The sequence below is a fragment of the Oncorhynchus mykiss genome, chromosome 17 (genome assembly GCF_057628025.1).
Source record: "Oncorhynchus mykiss isolate SJ-2025 chromosome 17, ASM5762802v1, whole genome shotgun sequence".
NCBI lineage: Eukaryota > Metazoa > Chordata > Actinopteri > Salmoniformes > Salmonidae > Oncorhynchus > Oncorhynchus mykiss.
The window spans coordinates 78,757,501-78,771,910 of NC_143038.1; the positions used below are offsets into that span (position 1 = coordinate 78,757,501).

A 14,410-nucleotide genomic window follows, 5' to 3' on the forward strand; every position below is an offset into this window, starting at 1 on the left:
TACACAACGTCCTCAGAGAGAGAGAATCGGTTACACAACGTCCTCAGAGAGAGAGAATCGGTTACACAACGTCCTCAGAGAGAGAGAATCGGTTACACAACGTCCTCAGAGAGAGAGAATCGGTTACACAACGTCCTCAGAGAGAATCGGTTACACAACGTCCTCAGAGAGAGGGAATCGGTTACACAACGTCCTCAGAGAGAGAGAATCGGTTACACAACGTCCTCAGAGAGAGGGAATCGTTTACACAACGTCCTCAGAGAGAGGGAATCGGTTACACAACGTCCTCAGAGAGAGGGAATCGGTTACACAACGTCCTCAGAGAGAGGGAATCGGTTACACAACATCCTCAGAGAGAGAGAATTGGTTACACAACGTCCTCAGAGAGAGAGAATCGGTTACACACCGTCCTCGGAGAGAAAATTGGTTACACAACGTCCTCAGAGAAAATCTGTGACACAACGTCCTCGGAAAGAGAATCGGTTACGCAACGTCCTCAGAAAGAGAATCGGTTACACAAGGTCCTCAGAGAGAGAGAATCGGTTACACTAGGTCCTCAGAGAGAGAGAATCGGTTACGCAAGGTCCTCAGAGAGAGAGAATCGGTTACACAGCGTCCTCAGAGAGAGGGAATCGGTTACACAACGTCCTCAGAGAGAGGGAATCGGTTACACAACGTCCTCAGAGAGAGGGAATCGGTTACACAACGTCCTCAGAGAGATGGAATCGGTTACACAACGTCCTCAGAGAGAGGGAATCGGTTACACAACGTCCTCAGAGAGAGGGAATCGGTTACACAACGTCCTCAGAGAGAGGGAATCGGTTACACAACGTCCTCAGAGAGAGGGAATCGGTTACACAACGTCCTCAGAGAGAGGGAATCGGTTACACAACGTCCTCAGAGAGAGAGAATCGGTTACACAACGTCCTCAGAGAGAGAGAATCGGTTACACAACGTCTGTCAGAAAGAAAATCTGTTACACAACGTCCTCAGAGAAAATACATCTGTATATTGTTTTATCAGATCAATGGTTGTAGGCTAGTTTGTGTGTGTGTGTGTGTGTGTAATGAAGGTAGTTTGTGTGTAGGCTAATGAATGTTATTTTTGTTTCAGACTCACCTGAGAACCAAGATGAGAACATTAAGAAGATCGCCAGGGAGGTTTTGGAGAAGAGAACCTATGTCTGTTCCCACCCTCTGGACAGAACCTTCTAGAACCTGAACAGAATAACAGAACTCTGACTGGAGGAGACATGGTGTCCTATTCCCTATGCAGTGCACTACTTTGGGCCAGAGCCATATGTAGCAACCTAAAAGTGGGGCACTGTAAAGGCATTAGGGGGCCACTAGAGACTGACCTCGGGGTCCTGTGACCCTAAATTTCCATCCATGGCTACATGCCTCTACTTTTCTATTGTTAACTAGCAATAACTAACTCCTCAGTTCTGAAGCAACTCTTGATATGATGTTAATTTAATTCTGTATATCATTTATAACTACGATGGAATATAATGACCTTGTTTTACTGATGGTACTTTGGTTGAAGTGAACAGTGGTTGTAGGTTAACGGCCATTTATTCTATTAAAGTGTTGATTTCTTTCATCCAAAGTGCTTCTTGTATTCATAGTGTGGTTTCAGTCTGATGTTGGTCCGAAATGGTACCCTGTTCCCTGAACAATAAGTTGTGCATCATGTAGGGAATGTTGGGCCATTTGGGACTCAAGGTGACATCCCTGGCTGGCTGTCATTGGCCGGCTGACTGTCTGATGTCATAGGGGGTGGTGGGTTTCTAGTAGATATGGACTCTCCTCTTCCGTTAGGGGCGGAGCCAACCTCTAGTACTGAAAGGACCTCTGCTTCAGGAACTCCCTGCAGAAAGTGACATCACACTTATGTATTATGGGCCTTTAGGCTGGATAGACCTGAGACGGCTCCTACAGCCATCGGGTACAGACCCTATTTCCCATTTCTAATCAATACTTTTGAAGTCATCTTTATGTCTCTACTGTTATGATTATCTTGTGAACATAATGTTAGTCTGTATGTTAAAGGTTGTGAGGGTACGTGACGTGATGCTTGTTGTGGAAGGAAAGTTGTTGGGGGGATGGTGTTGTCGTCCCAGCTCAGACGGGTCCAGGAACGGTCCCAGGACAAACAACGTGATCTCATCAACAAAGTGTTAAGAAGCCTTTCGGACCTAGACTTGGCGCTCCGGTACTGCTTGCCATGTGGTAGCAGAGAAAACAGTCTGACTAGAGTGGCTGGTGAGGTGAGGCCAGGCTTTCTGAGAAAGTATTTCATTGGTCGATCCTTCAGCATGTCCTGCAGCTTCCCTGGGTTGGCGCCATCTATGTGGCAGCTCGGATTCAGATATTTAGATTCAGTGTTTAATAGTCACATGTATAGGTGTTATTACAGTGTAATAGTCACATGTATAGGTGTTATTACGGTGTAATAGTCACATGTACAGGGTTGCAGGTGTTATTACAGTGTAATAGTCACATACAGTGTTGCAGGTGTTATTACAGGGTACAGTGTTTAATAGTCACATGTATAGGTGTTATTACAGTGTAATAGTCACATGTACAGGGTTACAGGTGTTATTACAGGGTACAGTGTTTAATAGTCACATGTACAGTGTTGCAGGTGTTATTACGGTGTAATAGTCACATGTACAGGGTTACAGGTGTTATTACAGGGTACAGTGTTTAATAGTCACATGTACAGGTTGCAGGTGTTATTACGGTGTAATAGTCACATGTACAGGGTTGCAGGTGTTATTACAGGGTAATAGTCACATGTACAGGGTTACAGGTGTTATTACAGGGTACCGTGTTTAATAGTCACATGTACAGGGTTGCAGGTGTTATTACGGTGTAATAGTCACATGTACAGGGTTACAGGTGTTATTACAGGGTACAGTGTTTAATAGTCACATGTACAGGGTTACAGGTGTTATTACAGTGTTTAATAGTCACATGTACAGGGTTGCAGGTGTTATTACAGGGTACAGTGTTTAATAGTCACATGTACAGGGTTACAGGTGTTATTACAGTGTTTAATAGTCACATGTACAGGGTCACAAGTGTTATTACAGGGTACAGTGTTTAATAGTCACATGTACAGGGTTGCAGGTGTTATTACAGTGTTTAATAGTCACATGTACAGGGTTGCAGGTGTTATTACAGGGTACAGTGTTTAATAGTCACATGTACAGGGTTGCAGGTGTTATTACAGTGTTTAATAGTCACATGTACAGGGTTGCAGGTGTTATTACAGTGTTTAATAGTCACATGTACAGGGTTGTAGGTGTTATTACAGGGTACAGTGTTTAATAGTCACATGTACAGGGTTGCAGGTGTTATTACAGTGTTTAATAGTCACATGTACAGGGTTACAGGTGTTATTACAGGGTTTAATAGTCACATGTACAGGGTTACAGGTGTTATTACAGTGTTTAATAGTCACATGTACAGTGTTGCAGGTGTTATTAGTGGTTAATAGTCACATGTACAGGGTTGCAGGTGTTATTACAGTGTTTAATAGTCACATGTACAGGGTTACAGGTGTTATTACAGTGTTTTATAGTCACATGTACAGTGTTGCAGGTGTTATTAGTGTTTAATAGTCACATGTACAGGGTTACAGGTGTTATTAGTGTTTAATAGTCACATGTACAGGGTTACAGGTGTTATTACAGGGTACAGTGTTTAATAGTCACATGTACAGGGTTACAGGTGTTATTAGTGTTTAATAGTCACGTGTACAGGGTTGTAGGTGTTATTACAGTGTTTAATAGTCACATGTACAGGGTTGCAGGTGTTATTACAGTGTTTAATAGTCACATGTCCAGGGTTGCAGGTGTTATTACAGTGTTTTATAGTCACATGTACAGGGTTACAGGTGTTATTACAGTGTTTAATAGTCACATTTTCAGGGTTACAGGTGTTATTACAGGGTACAGTGTTTAATAGTCACATGTACAGGGTTGCAGGTGTTATTACAGTGTTTAATAGTCACATGTACAGGGTTACAGGTGTTATTACAGGGTACAGTGTTTAATAGTCACATGTACAGGGTTGCAGGTGTTATTACAGGGTACATTGTTTAATAGTCACATGTACAGGGTTACAGGTGTTATTACAGTGTTTTATAGTCACATGTACACGGTAGCAGGTGTTATTACAGGGTACAGTGTTTAATAGTCACATGTACAGGGTTACAGGTGTTATTAGTGTTTAATAGTCACATGTACAGGGTTACAGGTGTTATTACAGGGTACAGTGTTTAATAGTCACATGTACAGGGTTGCAGGTGTTATTACAGTGTTTAATAGTCACATGTACAGGGTAGCAGGTGTTATTACAGTGTTTAATAGTCACATGTACAGGGTTGCAGATGTTATTACAGTGTTTAATAGTCACATGTACAGGGTTACAGGTGTTATTACAGGGTACAGTGTTTAATAGTCACATGTACAGGGTTACAGGTGTTATTACAGGGTACAGTGTTTAATAGTCACATGTACAGGGTTACAGGTGTTATTACAGTGTTTTATAGTCACATGTACAGGGTAGCAGGTGTTATTACAGGGTACAGTGTTTAATAGTCACATGTACAGGGTTACAGGTGTTATTAGTGTTTAATAGTCACATGTACAGGGTTACAGGTGTTATTACAGTGTTTTATAGTCACATGTACAGGGTAGCAGGTGTTATTACAGTGTTTAATAGTCACATGTACAGGGTTGTAGGTGTTATTACAGGGTACAGTGTTTAATAGTCACATGTACAGGGTTGTAGGTGTTATTACGGTGTAATAGTCACATGTACAGGGTTGTAGGTGTTATTACAGGGTACAGTGTTTAATAGTCACATGTACAGGGTTGCAGGTGTTATTACAGGGTACAGTGTTTAATAGTCACATGTACAGGGTAGCAGGTGTTATTACAGTGTTTAATAGTCACATGTACAGGGTTGTAGGTGTTATTACAGGGTACAGTGTTTAATAGTCACATGTACAGGGTTGCAGGTGTTATTACAGGGTACAGTGTTTAATAGTCACATGTACAGGGTTGTAGGTGTTATTACAGGGTACAGTGTTTAATAGTCACATGTACAGGGTTGCAGGTGTTATTACAGTGTTTAATAGTCACATGTACAGGGTTACAGGTGTTATTACAGTGTTTAATAGTCACATGTACAGGGTTACAGGTGTTATTACAGTGTTTTATAGTCACATGTACAGGGTTGCAGGTGTTATTACAGTGTTTAATAGTCACATGTACAGGGTTGCAGGTGTTATTACAGTGTTTAATAGTCACATGTACAGGGTTGCAGGTGTTATTACAGTGTTTAATAGTCACATGTACAGGGTTGCAGGTGTTATTACAGTGTTTAATAGTCACATGTACAGGGTTGCAGGTGTTATTAGTGTTTAATAGTCACATACAGTGTTGCAGGTGTTATTACAGTGTTTAATAGTCACATGTACAGGGTCACAAGTGTTATTACAGGGTACAGTGTTTAATAGTCACATGTACAGGGTTGCAGGTGTTATTACAGTGTTTAATAGTCACATGTACAGGGTTGCAGGTGTTATTACAGGGTACAGTGTTTAATAGTCACATGTACAGGGTTACAGGTGTTATTACAGGGTAATAGTCACATGTACAGGGTCACAGGTGTTATTACAGGGTACAGTGTTTAATAGTCACATATACAGGGTTGCAGGTGTTATTACAGTGTTTAATAGTCACATGTACAGGGTTGCAGGTGTTATTACAGTGTTTTATAGTCACATGTACACGGTAGCAGGTGTTATTACAGGGTACAGTGTTTAATAGTCACATGTACAGGGTTACAGGTGTTATTAGTGTTTAATAGTCACATGTACAGGGTTACAGGTGTTATTACAGGGTACAGTGTTTAATAGTCACATGTACAGGGTTGCAGGTGTTATTACAGTGTTTAATAGTCACATGTACAGGGTAGCAGGTGTTATTACAGTGTTTAATAGTCACATGTACAGGGTTGCAGATGTTATTACAGTGTTTAATAGTCACATGTACAGGGTTACAGGTGTTATTACAGGGTACAGTGTTTAATAGTCACATGTACAGGGTTACAGGTGTTATTACAGGGTACAGTGTTTAATAGTCACATGTACAGGGTTACAGGTGTTATTACAGTGTTTTATAGTCACATGTACAGGGTAGCAGGTGTTATTACAGGGTACAGTGTTTAATAGTCACATGTACAGGGTTACAGGTGTTATTAGTGTTTAATAGTCACATGTACAGGGTTACAGGTGTTATTACAGTGTTTTATAGTCACATGTACAGGGTAGCAGGTGTTATTACAGTGTTTAATAGTCACATGTACAGGGTTGTAGGTGTTATTACAGGGTACAGTGTTTAATAGTCACATGTACAGGGTTGTAGGTGTTATTACGGTGTAATAGTCACATGTACAGGGTTGTAGGTGTTATTACAGGGTACAGTGTTTAATAGTCACATGTACAGGGTTGCAGGTGTTATTACAGGGTACAGTGTTTAATAGTCACATGTACAGGGTAGCAGGTGTTATTACAGTGTTTAATAGTCACATGTACAGGGTTGTAGGTGTTATTACAGGGTACAGTGTTTAATAGTCACATGTACAGGGTTGCAGGTGTTATTACAGGGTACAGTGTTTAATAGTCACATGTACAGGGTTGTAGGTGTTATTACAGGGTACAGTGTTTAATAGTCACATGTACAGGGTTGCAGGTGTTATTACAGTGTTTAATAGTCACATGTACAGGGTTACAGGTGTTATTACAGTGTTTAATAGTCACATGTACAGGGTTACAGGTGTTATTACAGTGTTTTATAGTCACATGTACAGGGTTGCAGGTGTTATTACAGTGTTTAATAGTCACATGTACAGGGTTGCAGGTGTTATTACAGTGTTTAATAGTCACATGTACAGGGTTGCAGGTGTTATTACAGTGTTTAATAGTCACATGTACAGGGTTGCAGGTGTTATTACAGTGTTTAATAGTCACATGTACAGGGTTGCAGGTGTTATTAGTGTTTAATAGTCACATACAGTGTTGCAGGTGTTATTACAGTGTTTAATAGTCACATGTACAGGGTCACAAGTGTTATTACAGGGTACAGTGTTTAATAGTCACATGTACAGGGTTGCAGGTGTTATTACAGTGTTTAATAGTCACATGTACAGGGTTGCAGGTGTTATTACAGGGTACAGTGTTTAATAGTCACATGTACAGGGTTACAGGTGTTATTACAGGGTAATAGTCACATGTACAGGGTCACAGGTGTTATTACAGGGTACAGTGTTTAATAGTCACATATACAGGGTTGCAGGTGTTATTACAGTGTTTAATAGTCACATGTACAGGGTTGCAGGTGTTATTACAGTGTTTAATAGTCACATGTACAGGGTTGCAGGTGTTATTACAGGGTAATAGTCACATGTACAGGGTTACAGGTGTTATTACAGGGTACAGTGTTTAATAGTCACATTTACAGGGTTGCAGGTGTTATTACAGGGTAATAGTCACATGTACAGGGTTGCAGGTGTTATTACAGGGTACAGTGTTTAATAGTCACATGTACAGGGTTACAGGTGTTATTACAGGGTAATAGTCACATGTACAGGGTTACAGGTGTTATTACAGGGTACAGTGTTTAATAGTCACATGTACAGGGTTGCAGGTGTTATTACAGGGTAATAGTCACATGTACAGGGTTGTAGGTGTTATTACAGGGTACAGTGTTTAATAGTCACATGTACAGGGTTGCAGGTGTTATTACAGGGTACAGTGTTTAATAGTCACATGTACAGGGTAGCAGGTGTTATTACAGTGTTTAATAGTCACATGTACAGGGTTGTAGGTGTTATTACAGGGTACAGTGTTTAATAGTCACATGTACAGGGTTGCAGGTGTTATTACAGGGTACAGTGTTTAATAGTCACATGTACAGGGTTGTAGGTGTTATTACAGGGTACAGTGTTTAATAGTCACATGTACAGGGTTGCAGGTGTTATTACAGTGTTTAATAGTCACATGTACAGGGTTACAGGTGTTATTACAGTGTTTAATAGTCACATGTACAGGGTTACAGGTGTTATTACAGTGTTTTATAGTCACATGTACAGGGTTGCAGGTGTTATTACAGTGTTTAATAGTCACATGTACAGGGTTGCAGGTGTTATTACAGTGTTTAATAGTCACATGTACAGGGTTGCAGGTGTTATTACAGTGTTTAATAGTCACATGTACAGGGTTGCAGGTGTTATTACAGTGTTTAATAGTCACATGTACAGGGTTGCAGGTGTTATTAGTGTTTAATAGTCACATACAGTGTTGCAGGTGTTATTACAGTGTTTAATAGTCACATGTACAGGGTCACAAGTGTTATTACAGGGTACAGTGTTTAATAGTCACATGTACAGGGTTGCAGGTGTTATTACAGTGTTTAATAGTCACATGTACAGGGTTGCAGGTGTTATTACAGGGTACAGTGTTTAATAGTCACATGTACAGGGTTACAGGTGTTATTACAGGGTAATAGTCACATGTACAGGGTCACAGGTGTTATTACAGGGTACAGTGTTTAATAGTCACATGTACAGGGTTGCAGGTGTTATTACAGTGTTTAATAGTCACATGTACAGGGTTGCAGGTGTTATTACAGTGTTTAATAGTCACATGTACAGGGTTGCAGGTGTTATTACAGGGTAATAGTCACATGTACAGGGTCACAGGTGTTATTACAGGGTACAGTGTTTAATAGTCACATGTACAGGGTTGCAGGTGTTATTAAAGGGTAATAGTCACATGTACAGGGTTACAGGTGTTATTACAGGGTACAGTGTTTAATAGTCACATGTACAGGGTTGCAGGTGTTATTACAGGGTAATAGTCACATGTACAGGGTTGCAGGTGTTATTACAGGGTACAGTGTTTAATAGTCACATGTACAGGGTTACAGGTGTTATTACAGGGTAATAGTCACATGTACAGGGTTACAGGTGTTATTACAGGGTACAGTGTTTAATAGTCACATGTACAGGGTTGCAGGTGTTATTACAGGGTAATAGTCACATGTACAGGGTTACAGGTGTTATTACAGTGTTTAATAGTCACATGTACAGGGTTGCAGGTGTTATTACAGTGTTTAATAGTCACATGTACAGGGTTGCAGGTGTTATTACAGTGTTTAATAGTCACATGTACAGGGTTGCAGGTGTTATTACAGTGTTTAATAGTCACATGTACAGGGTTGCAGGTGTTATTACAGTGTTTAATAGTCACATGTACAGGGTTGCAGGTGTTATTACAGTGTTTAATAGTCACATGTACAGGGTTACAGGTGTTATTACAGTGTTTAATAGTCACATGTACAGGGTTACAGGTGTTATTACAGGGTACAGTGTTTAATAGTCACATGTACAGGGTTGCAGGTGTTATTAGTGTTTAATAGTCACATACAGTGTTGCAGGTGTTATTAGTGTTTAATAGTCACATGTACAGGGTCACAAGTGTCATTACAGGGTACAGTGTTTAATAGTCACATGTACAGGGTTGCAGGTGTTATTACAGTGTTTAATAGTCACATGTACAGGGTTGCAGGTGTTATTACAGTGTTTAATAGTCACATGTTCAGGGTTGCAGGTGTTATTACAGGGTAATAGTCACATGTACAGGGTCACAGGTGTTATTACAGGGTACAGTGTTTAATAGTCACATGTACAGGGTTGCAGGTGTTATTACAGGGTAATAGTCACATGTACAGGGTTACAGGTGTTATTACAGGGTACAGTGTTTAATAGTCACATGTACAGGGTTGCAGGTGTTATTACAGGGTAATAGTCACATGTACAGGGTTGCAGGTGTTATTACAGGGTACAGTGTTTAATAGTCACATGTACAGGGTTACAGGTGTTATTACAGGGTAATAGTCACATGTACAGGGTTACAGGTGTTATTACAGGGTACAGTGTTTAATAGTCACATGTACAGGGTTGCAGGTGTTATTACAGGGTAATAGTCACATGTACAGGGTTACAGGTGTTATTACAGGGTACAGTGTTTAATAGTCACATGTACAGGGTTACAGGTGTTATTACAGTGTTTAAAAGTCACATGTACAGGGTTACAGGTGTTATTACAGTGTTTAATAGTCACATGTACAGGGACACAGGTGTTATTACAGGGTAATAGTCACATGTACAGGGTTGCAGGTGTTATTACAGGGTAATAGTCACATGTACAGGGTTGCAGGTGTTATTACAGTGTTTAATAGTCACATGTACAGGGTTGCAGGTGTTATTACAGAGTTTAATAGTCACATGTACAGGGTTACAGGTGTTATTACAGGGTACAGTGTTTAATAGTCACATGTACAGGGTTACAGGTGTTATTACAGGGTACAGTGTTTAATAGTTACATGTACAGGGTTACAGGTGTTATTACAGGGTACAGTGTTTAATAGTCACATGTACAGGTTGCAGGTGTTATTACGGTGTAATAGTCACATGTACAGGGTTGCAGGTGTTATTACAGGGTAATAGTCACATGTACAGGGTTACAGGTGTTATTACAGGGTACCGTGTTTAATAGTCACATGTACAGGGTTGCAGGTGTTATTACGGTGTAATAGTCACATGTACAGGGTTGCAGGTGTTATTACAGGGTACAGTGTTTAATAGTCACATGTACAGGGTTACAGGTGTTATTACAGTGTTTAATAGTCACATGTACAGGGTCACAAGTGTTATTACAGGGTACAGTGTTTAATAGTCACATGTACAGGGTTGCAGGTGTTATTACAGTGTTTAATAGTCACATGTACAGGGTTGCAGGTGTTATTACAGGGTACAGTGTTTAATAGTCACATGTACAGGGTTGCAGGTGTTATTACAGTGTTTAATAGTCACATGTACAGGGTTGCAGGTGTTATTACAGTGTTTAATAGTCACATGTACAGGGTTGTAGGTGTTATTACAGGGTACAGTGTTTAATAGTCACATGTACAGGGTTGCAGGTGTTATTACAGTGTTTAATAGTCACATGTACAGGGTTACAGGTGTTATTACAGGGTTTAATAGTCACATGTACAGGGTTACAGGTGTTATTACAGTGTTTTATAGTCACATGTACAGTGTTGCAGGTGTTATTAGTGGTTAATAGTCACATGTACAGGGTTGCAGGTGTTATTACAGTGTTTAATAGTCACATGTACAGGGTTACAGGTGTTATTACAGTGTTTTATAGTCACATGTACAGTGTTGCAGGTGTTATTAGTGTTTAATAGTCACATGTACAGGGTTACAGGTGTTATTAGTGTTTAATAGTCACATGTACAGGGTTACAGGTGTTATTACAGGGTACAGTGTTTAATAGTCACATGTACAGGGTTACAGGTGTTATTAGTGTTTAATAGTCACGTGTACAGGGTTGCAGGTGTTATTACAGTGTTTAATAGTCACATGTCCAGGGTTGCAGGTGTTATTACAGTGTTTTATAGTCACATGTACAGGGTTACAGGTGTTATTACAGTGTTTAATAGTCACATTTTCAGGGTTACAGGTGTTATTACAGGGTACAGTGTTTAATAGTCACATGTACAGGGTTGCAGGTGTTATTACAGTGTTTAATAGTCACATGTACAGGGTTACAGGTGTTATTACAGGGTACAGTGTTTAATAGTCACATGTACAGGGTTGCAGGTGTTATTAGTGTTTAATAGTCACATGTACAGGGTTACAGGTGTTATTACAGTGTTTTATAGTCACATGTACAGGGTAGCAGGTGTTATTACAGTGTTTAATAGTCACATGTACAGGGTTGTAGGTGTTATTACAGGGTACAGTGTTTAATAGTCACATGTACAGGGTAGCAGGTGTTATTACAGTGTTTAATAGTCACATGTACAGGGTTGCAGGTGTTATTACAGTGTTTAATAGTCACATGTACAGGGTAGCAGGTGTTATTACAGTGTTTAATAGTCACATGTACAGGGTAGCAGGTGTTATTACAGTGTTTAATAGTCACATGTACAGGGTTTCAGGTGTTATTACAGGGTACAGTGTTTAATAGTCACATGTACAGGGTTGCAGATGTTATTACAGTGTTTAATAGTCACATGTACAGGGTTACAGGTGTTATTACAGGGTACAGTGTTTAATAGTCACATGTACAGGGTAGCAGGTGTTATTACAGGGTACAGTGTTTAATAGTCACATGTACAGGGTTACAGGTGTTATTACAGTGTTTTATAGTCACATGTACAGGGTAGCAGGTGTTATTACAGGGTACAGTGTTTAATAGTCACATGTACAGGGTTACAGGTGTTATTAGTGTTTAATAGTCACATGTACAGGGTTACAGGTGTTATTACAGTGTTTTATAGTCACATGTACAGGGTAGCAGGTGTTATTACAGTGTTTAATAGTCACATGTACAGGGTTGTAGGTGTTATTACAGGGTACAGTGTTTAATAGTCACATGTACAGGGTTGTAGGTGTTATTACGGTGTAATAGTCACATGTACAGGGTTGTAGGTGTTATTACAGGGTACAGTGTTTAATAGTCACATGTACAGGGTTGCAGGTGTTATTACAGGGTACAGTGTTTAATAGTCACATGTACAGGGTAGCAGGTGTTATTACAGTGTTTAATAGTCACATGTACAGGGTTGTAGGTGTTATTACAGGGTACAGTGTTTAATAGTCACATGTACAGGGTTGCAGGTGTTATTACAGGGTACAGTGTTTAATAGTCACATGTACAGGGTTGTAGGTGTTATTACAGGGTACAGTGTTTAATAGTCACATGTACAGGGTTGCAGGTGTTATTACAGTGTTTAATAGTCACATGTACAGGGTTACAGGTGTTATTACAGTGTTTAATAGTCACATGTACAGGGTTACAGGTGTTATTACAGTGTTTTATAGTCACATGTACAGGGTTGCAGGTGTTATTACAGTGTTTAATAGTCACATGTACAGGGTTGCAGGTGTTATTACAGTGTTTAATAGTCACATGTACAGGGTTGCAGGTGTTATTACAGGGTACAGTGTTTAATAGTCACATGTACAGGGTTACAGGTGTTATTACAGGGTAATAGTCACATGTACAGGGTCACAGGTGTTATTACAGGGTACAGTGTTTAATAGTCACATGTACAGGGTTGCAGGTGTTATTACAGTGTTTAATAGTCACATGTACAGGGTTGCAGGTGTTATTACAGTGTTTAATAGTCACATGTACAGGGTTGCAGGTGTTATTACAGGGTAATAGTCACATGTACAGGGTTACAGGTGTTATTACAGGGTACAGTGTTTAATAGTCACATGTACAGGGTTGCAGGTGTTATTACAGGGTACATTGTTTAATAGTCACATGTACAGGGTTACAGGTGTTATTACAGTGTTTTATAGTCACATGTACAGGGTAGCAGGTGTTATTACAGGGTACAGTGTTTAATAGTCACATGTACAGGGTTGCAGGTGTTATTACAGTGTTTAATAGTCACATGTACAGGGTTACAGGTGTTATTACAGGGTACAGTGTTTAATAGTCACATGTACAGGGTTGCAGGTGTTATTACAGGGTACATTGTTTAATAGTCACATGTACAGGGTTACAGGTGTTATTACAGTGTTTTATAGTCACATGTACAGGGTAGCAGGTGTTATTACAGGGTACAGTGTTTAATAGTCACATGTACAGGGTTACAGGTGTTATTAGTGTTTAATAGTCACATGTACAGGGTTACAGGTGTTATTACAGTGTTTTATAGTCACATGTACAGGGTAGCAGGTGTTATTACAGTGTTTAATAGTCACATGTACAGGGTTGTAGGTGTTATTACAGGGTACAGTGTTTAAAAGTCACATGTACAGGGTAGCAGGTGTTATTACAGTGTTTAATAGTCACATGTACAGGGTTACAGGTGTTATTACAGGGTACAGTGTTTAATAGTCACATGTACAGGGTTGCAGGTGTTATTACAGTGTTTAATAGTCACATGTACAGGGTAGCAGGTGTTATTACAGTGTTTAATAGTCACATGTACAGGGTAGCAGGTGTTATTACAGTGTTTAATAGTCACATGTACAGGGTTTCAGGTGTTATTACAGGGTACAGTGTTTAATAGTCACATGTACAGGGTTGCAGATGTTATTACAGTGTTTAATAGTCACATGTACAGGGTTACAGGTGTTATTACAGGGTACAGTGTTTAATAGTCACATGTACAGGGTTACAGGTGTTATTACAGGGTACAGTGTTTAATAGTCACATGTACAGGGTTACAGGTGTTATTACAGTGTTTTATAGTCACATGTACAGGGTAGCAGGTGTTATTACAGGGTACAGTGTTTAATAGTCA

General features: G+C 39.8%; 1 protein-coding gene across 2 annotated transcripts in view; it reads left to right on the top strand.

Annotated features, from left to right (window-relative positions):
* The window catches only part of acad9 (acyl-CoA dehydrogenase family, member 9), a 30,187-nt gene extending 28,579 nt beyond the window's left edge, over positions 1-1,608 (top strand). For both annotated transcript variants that reach the window (XM_036951003.2, XM_036951004.2), the window contains one exon: positions 1,114-1,608. In XM_036951003.2, the coding sequence (XP_036806898.1) occupies positions 1,114-1,214 (101 nt within the window). In that variant the 3' untranslated portion in view covers positions 1,215-1,608. The remainder of the gene's footprint in view (positions 1-1,113) is intronic.
* Positions 1,609-14,410: the final 12,802 nt, after the last annotated feature.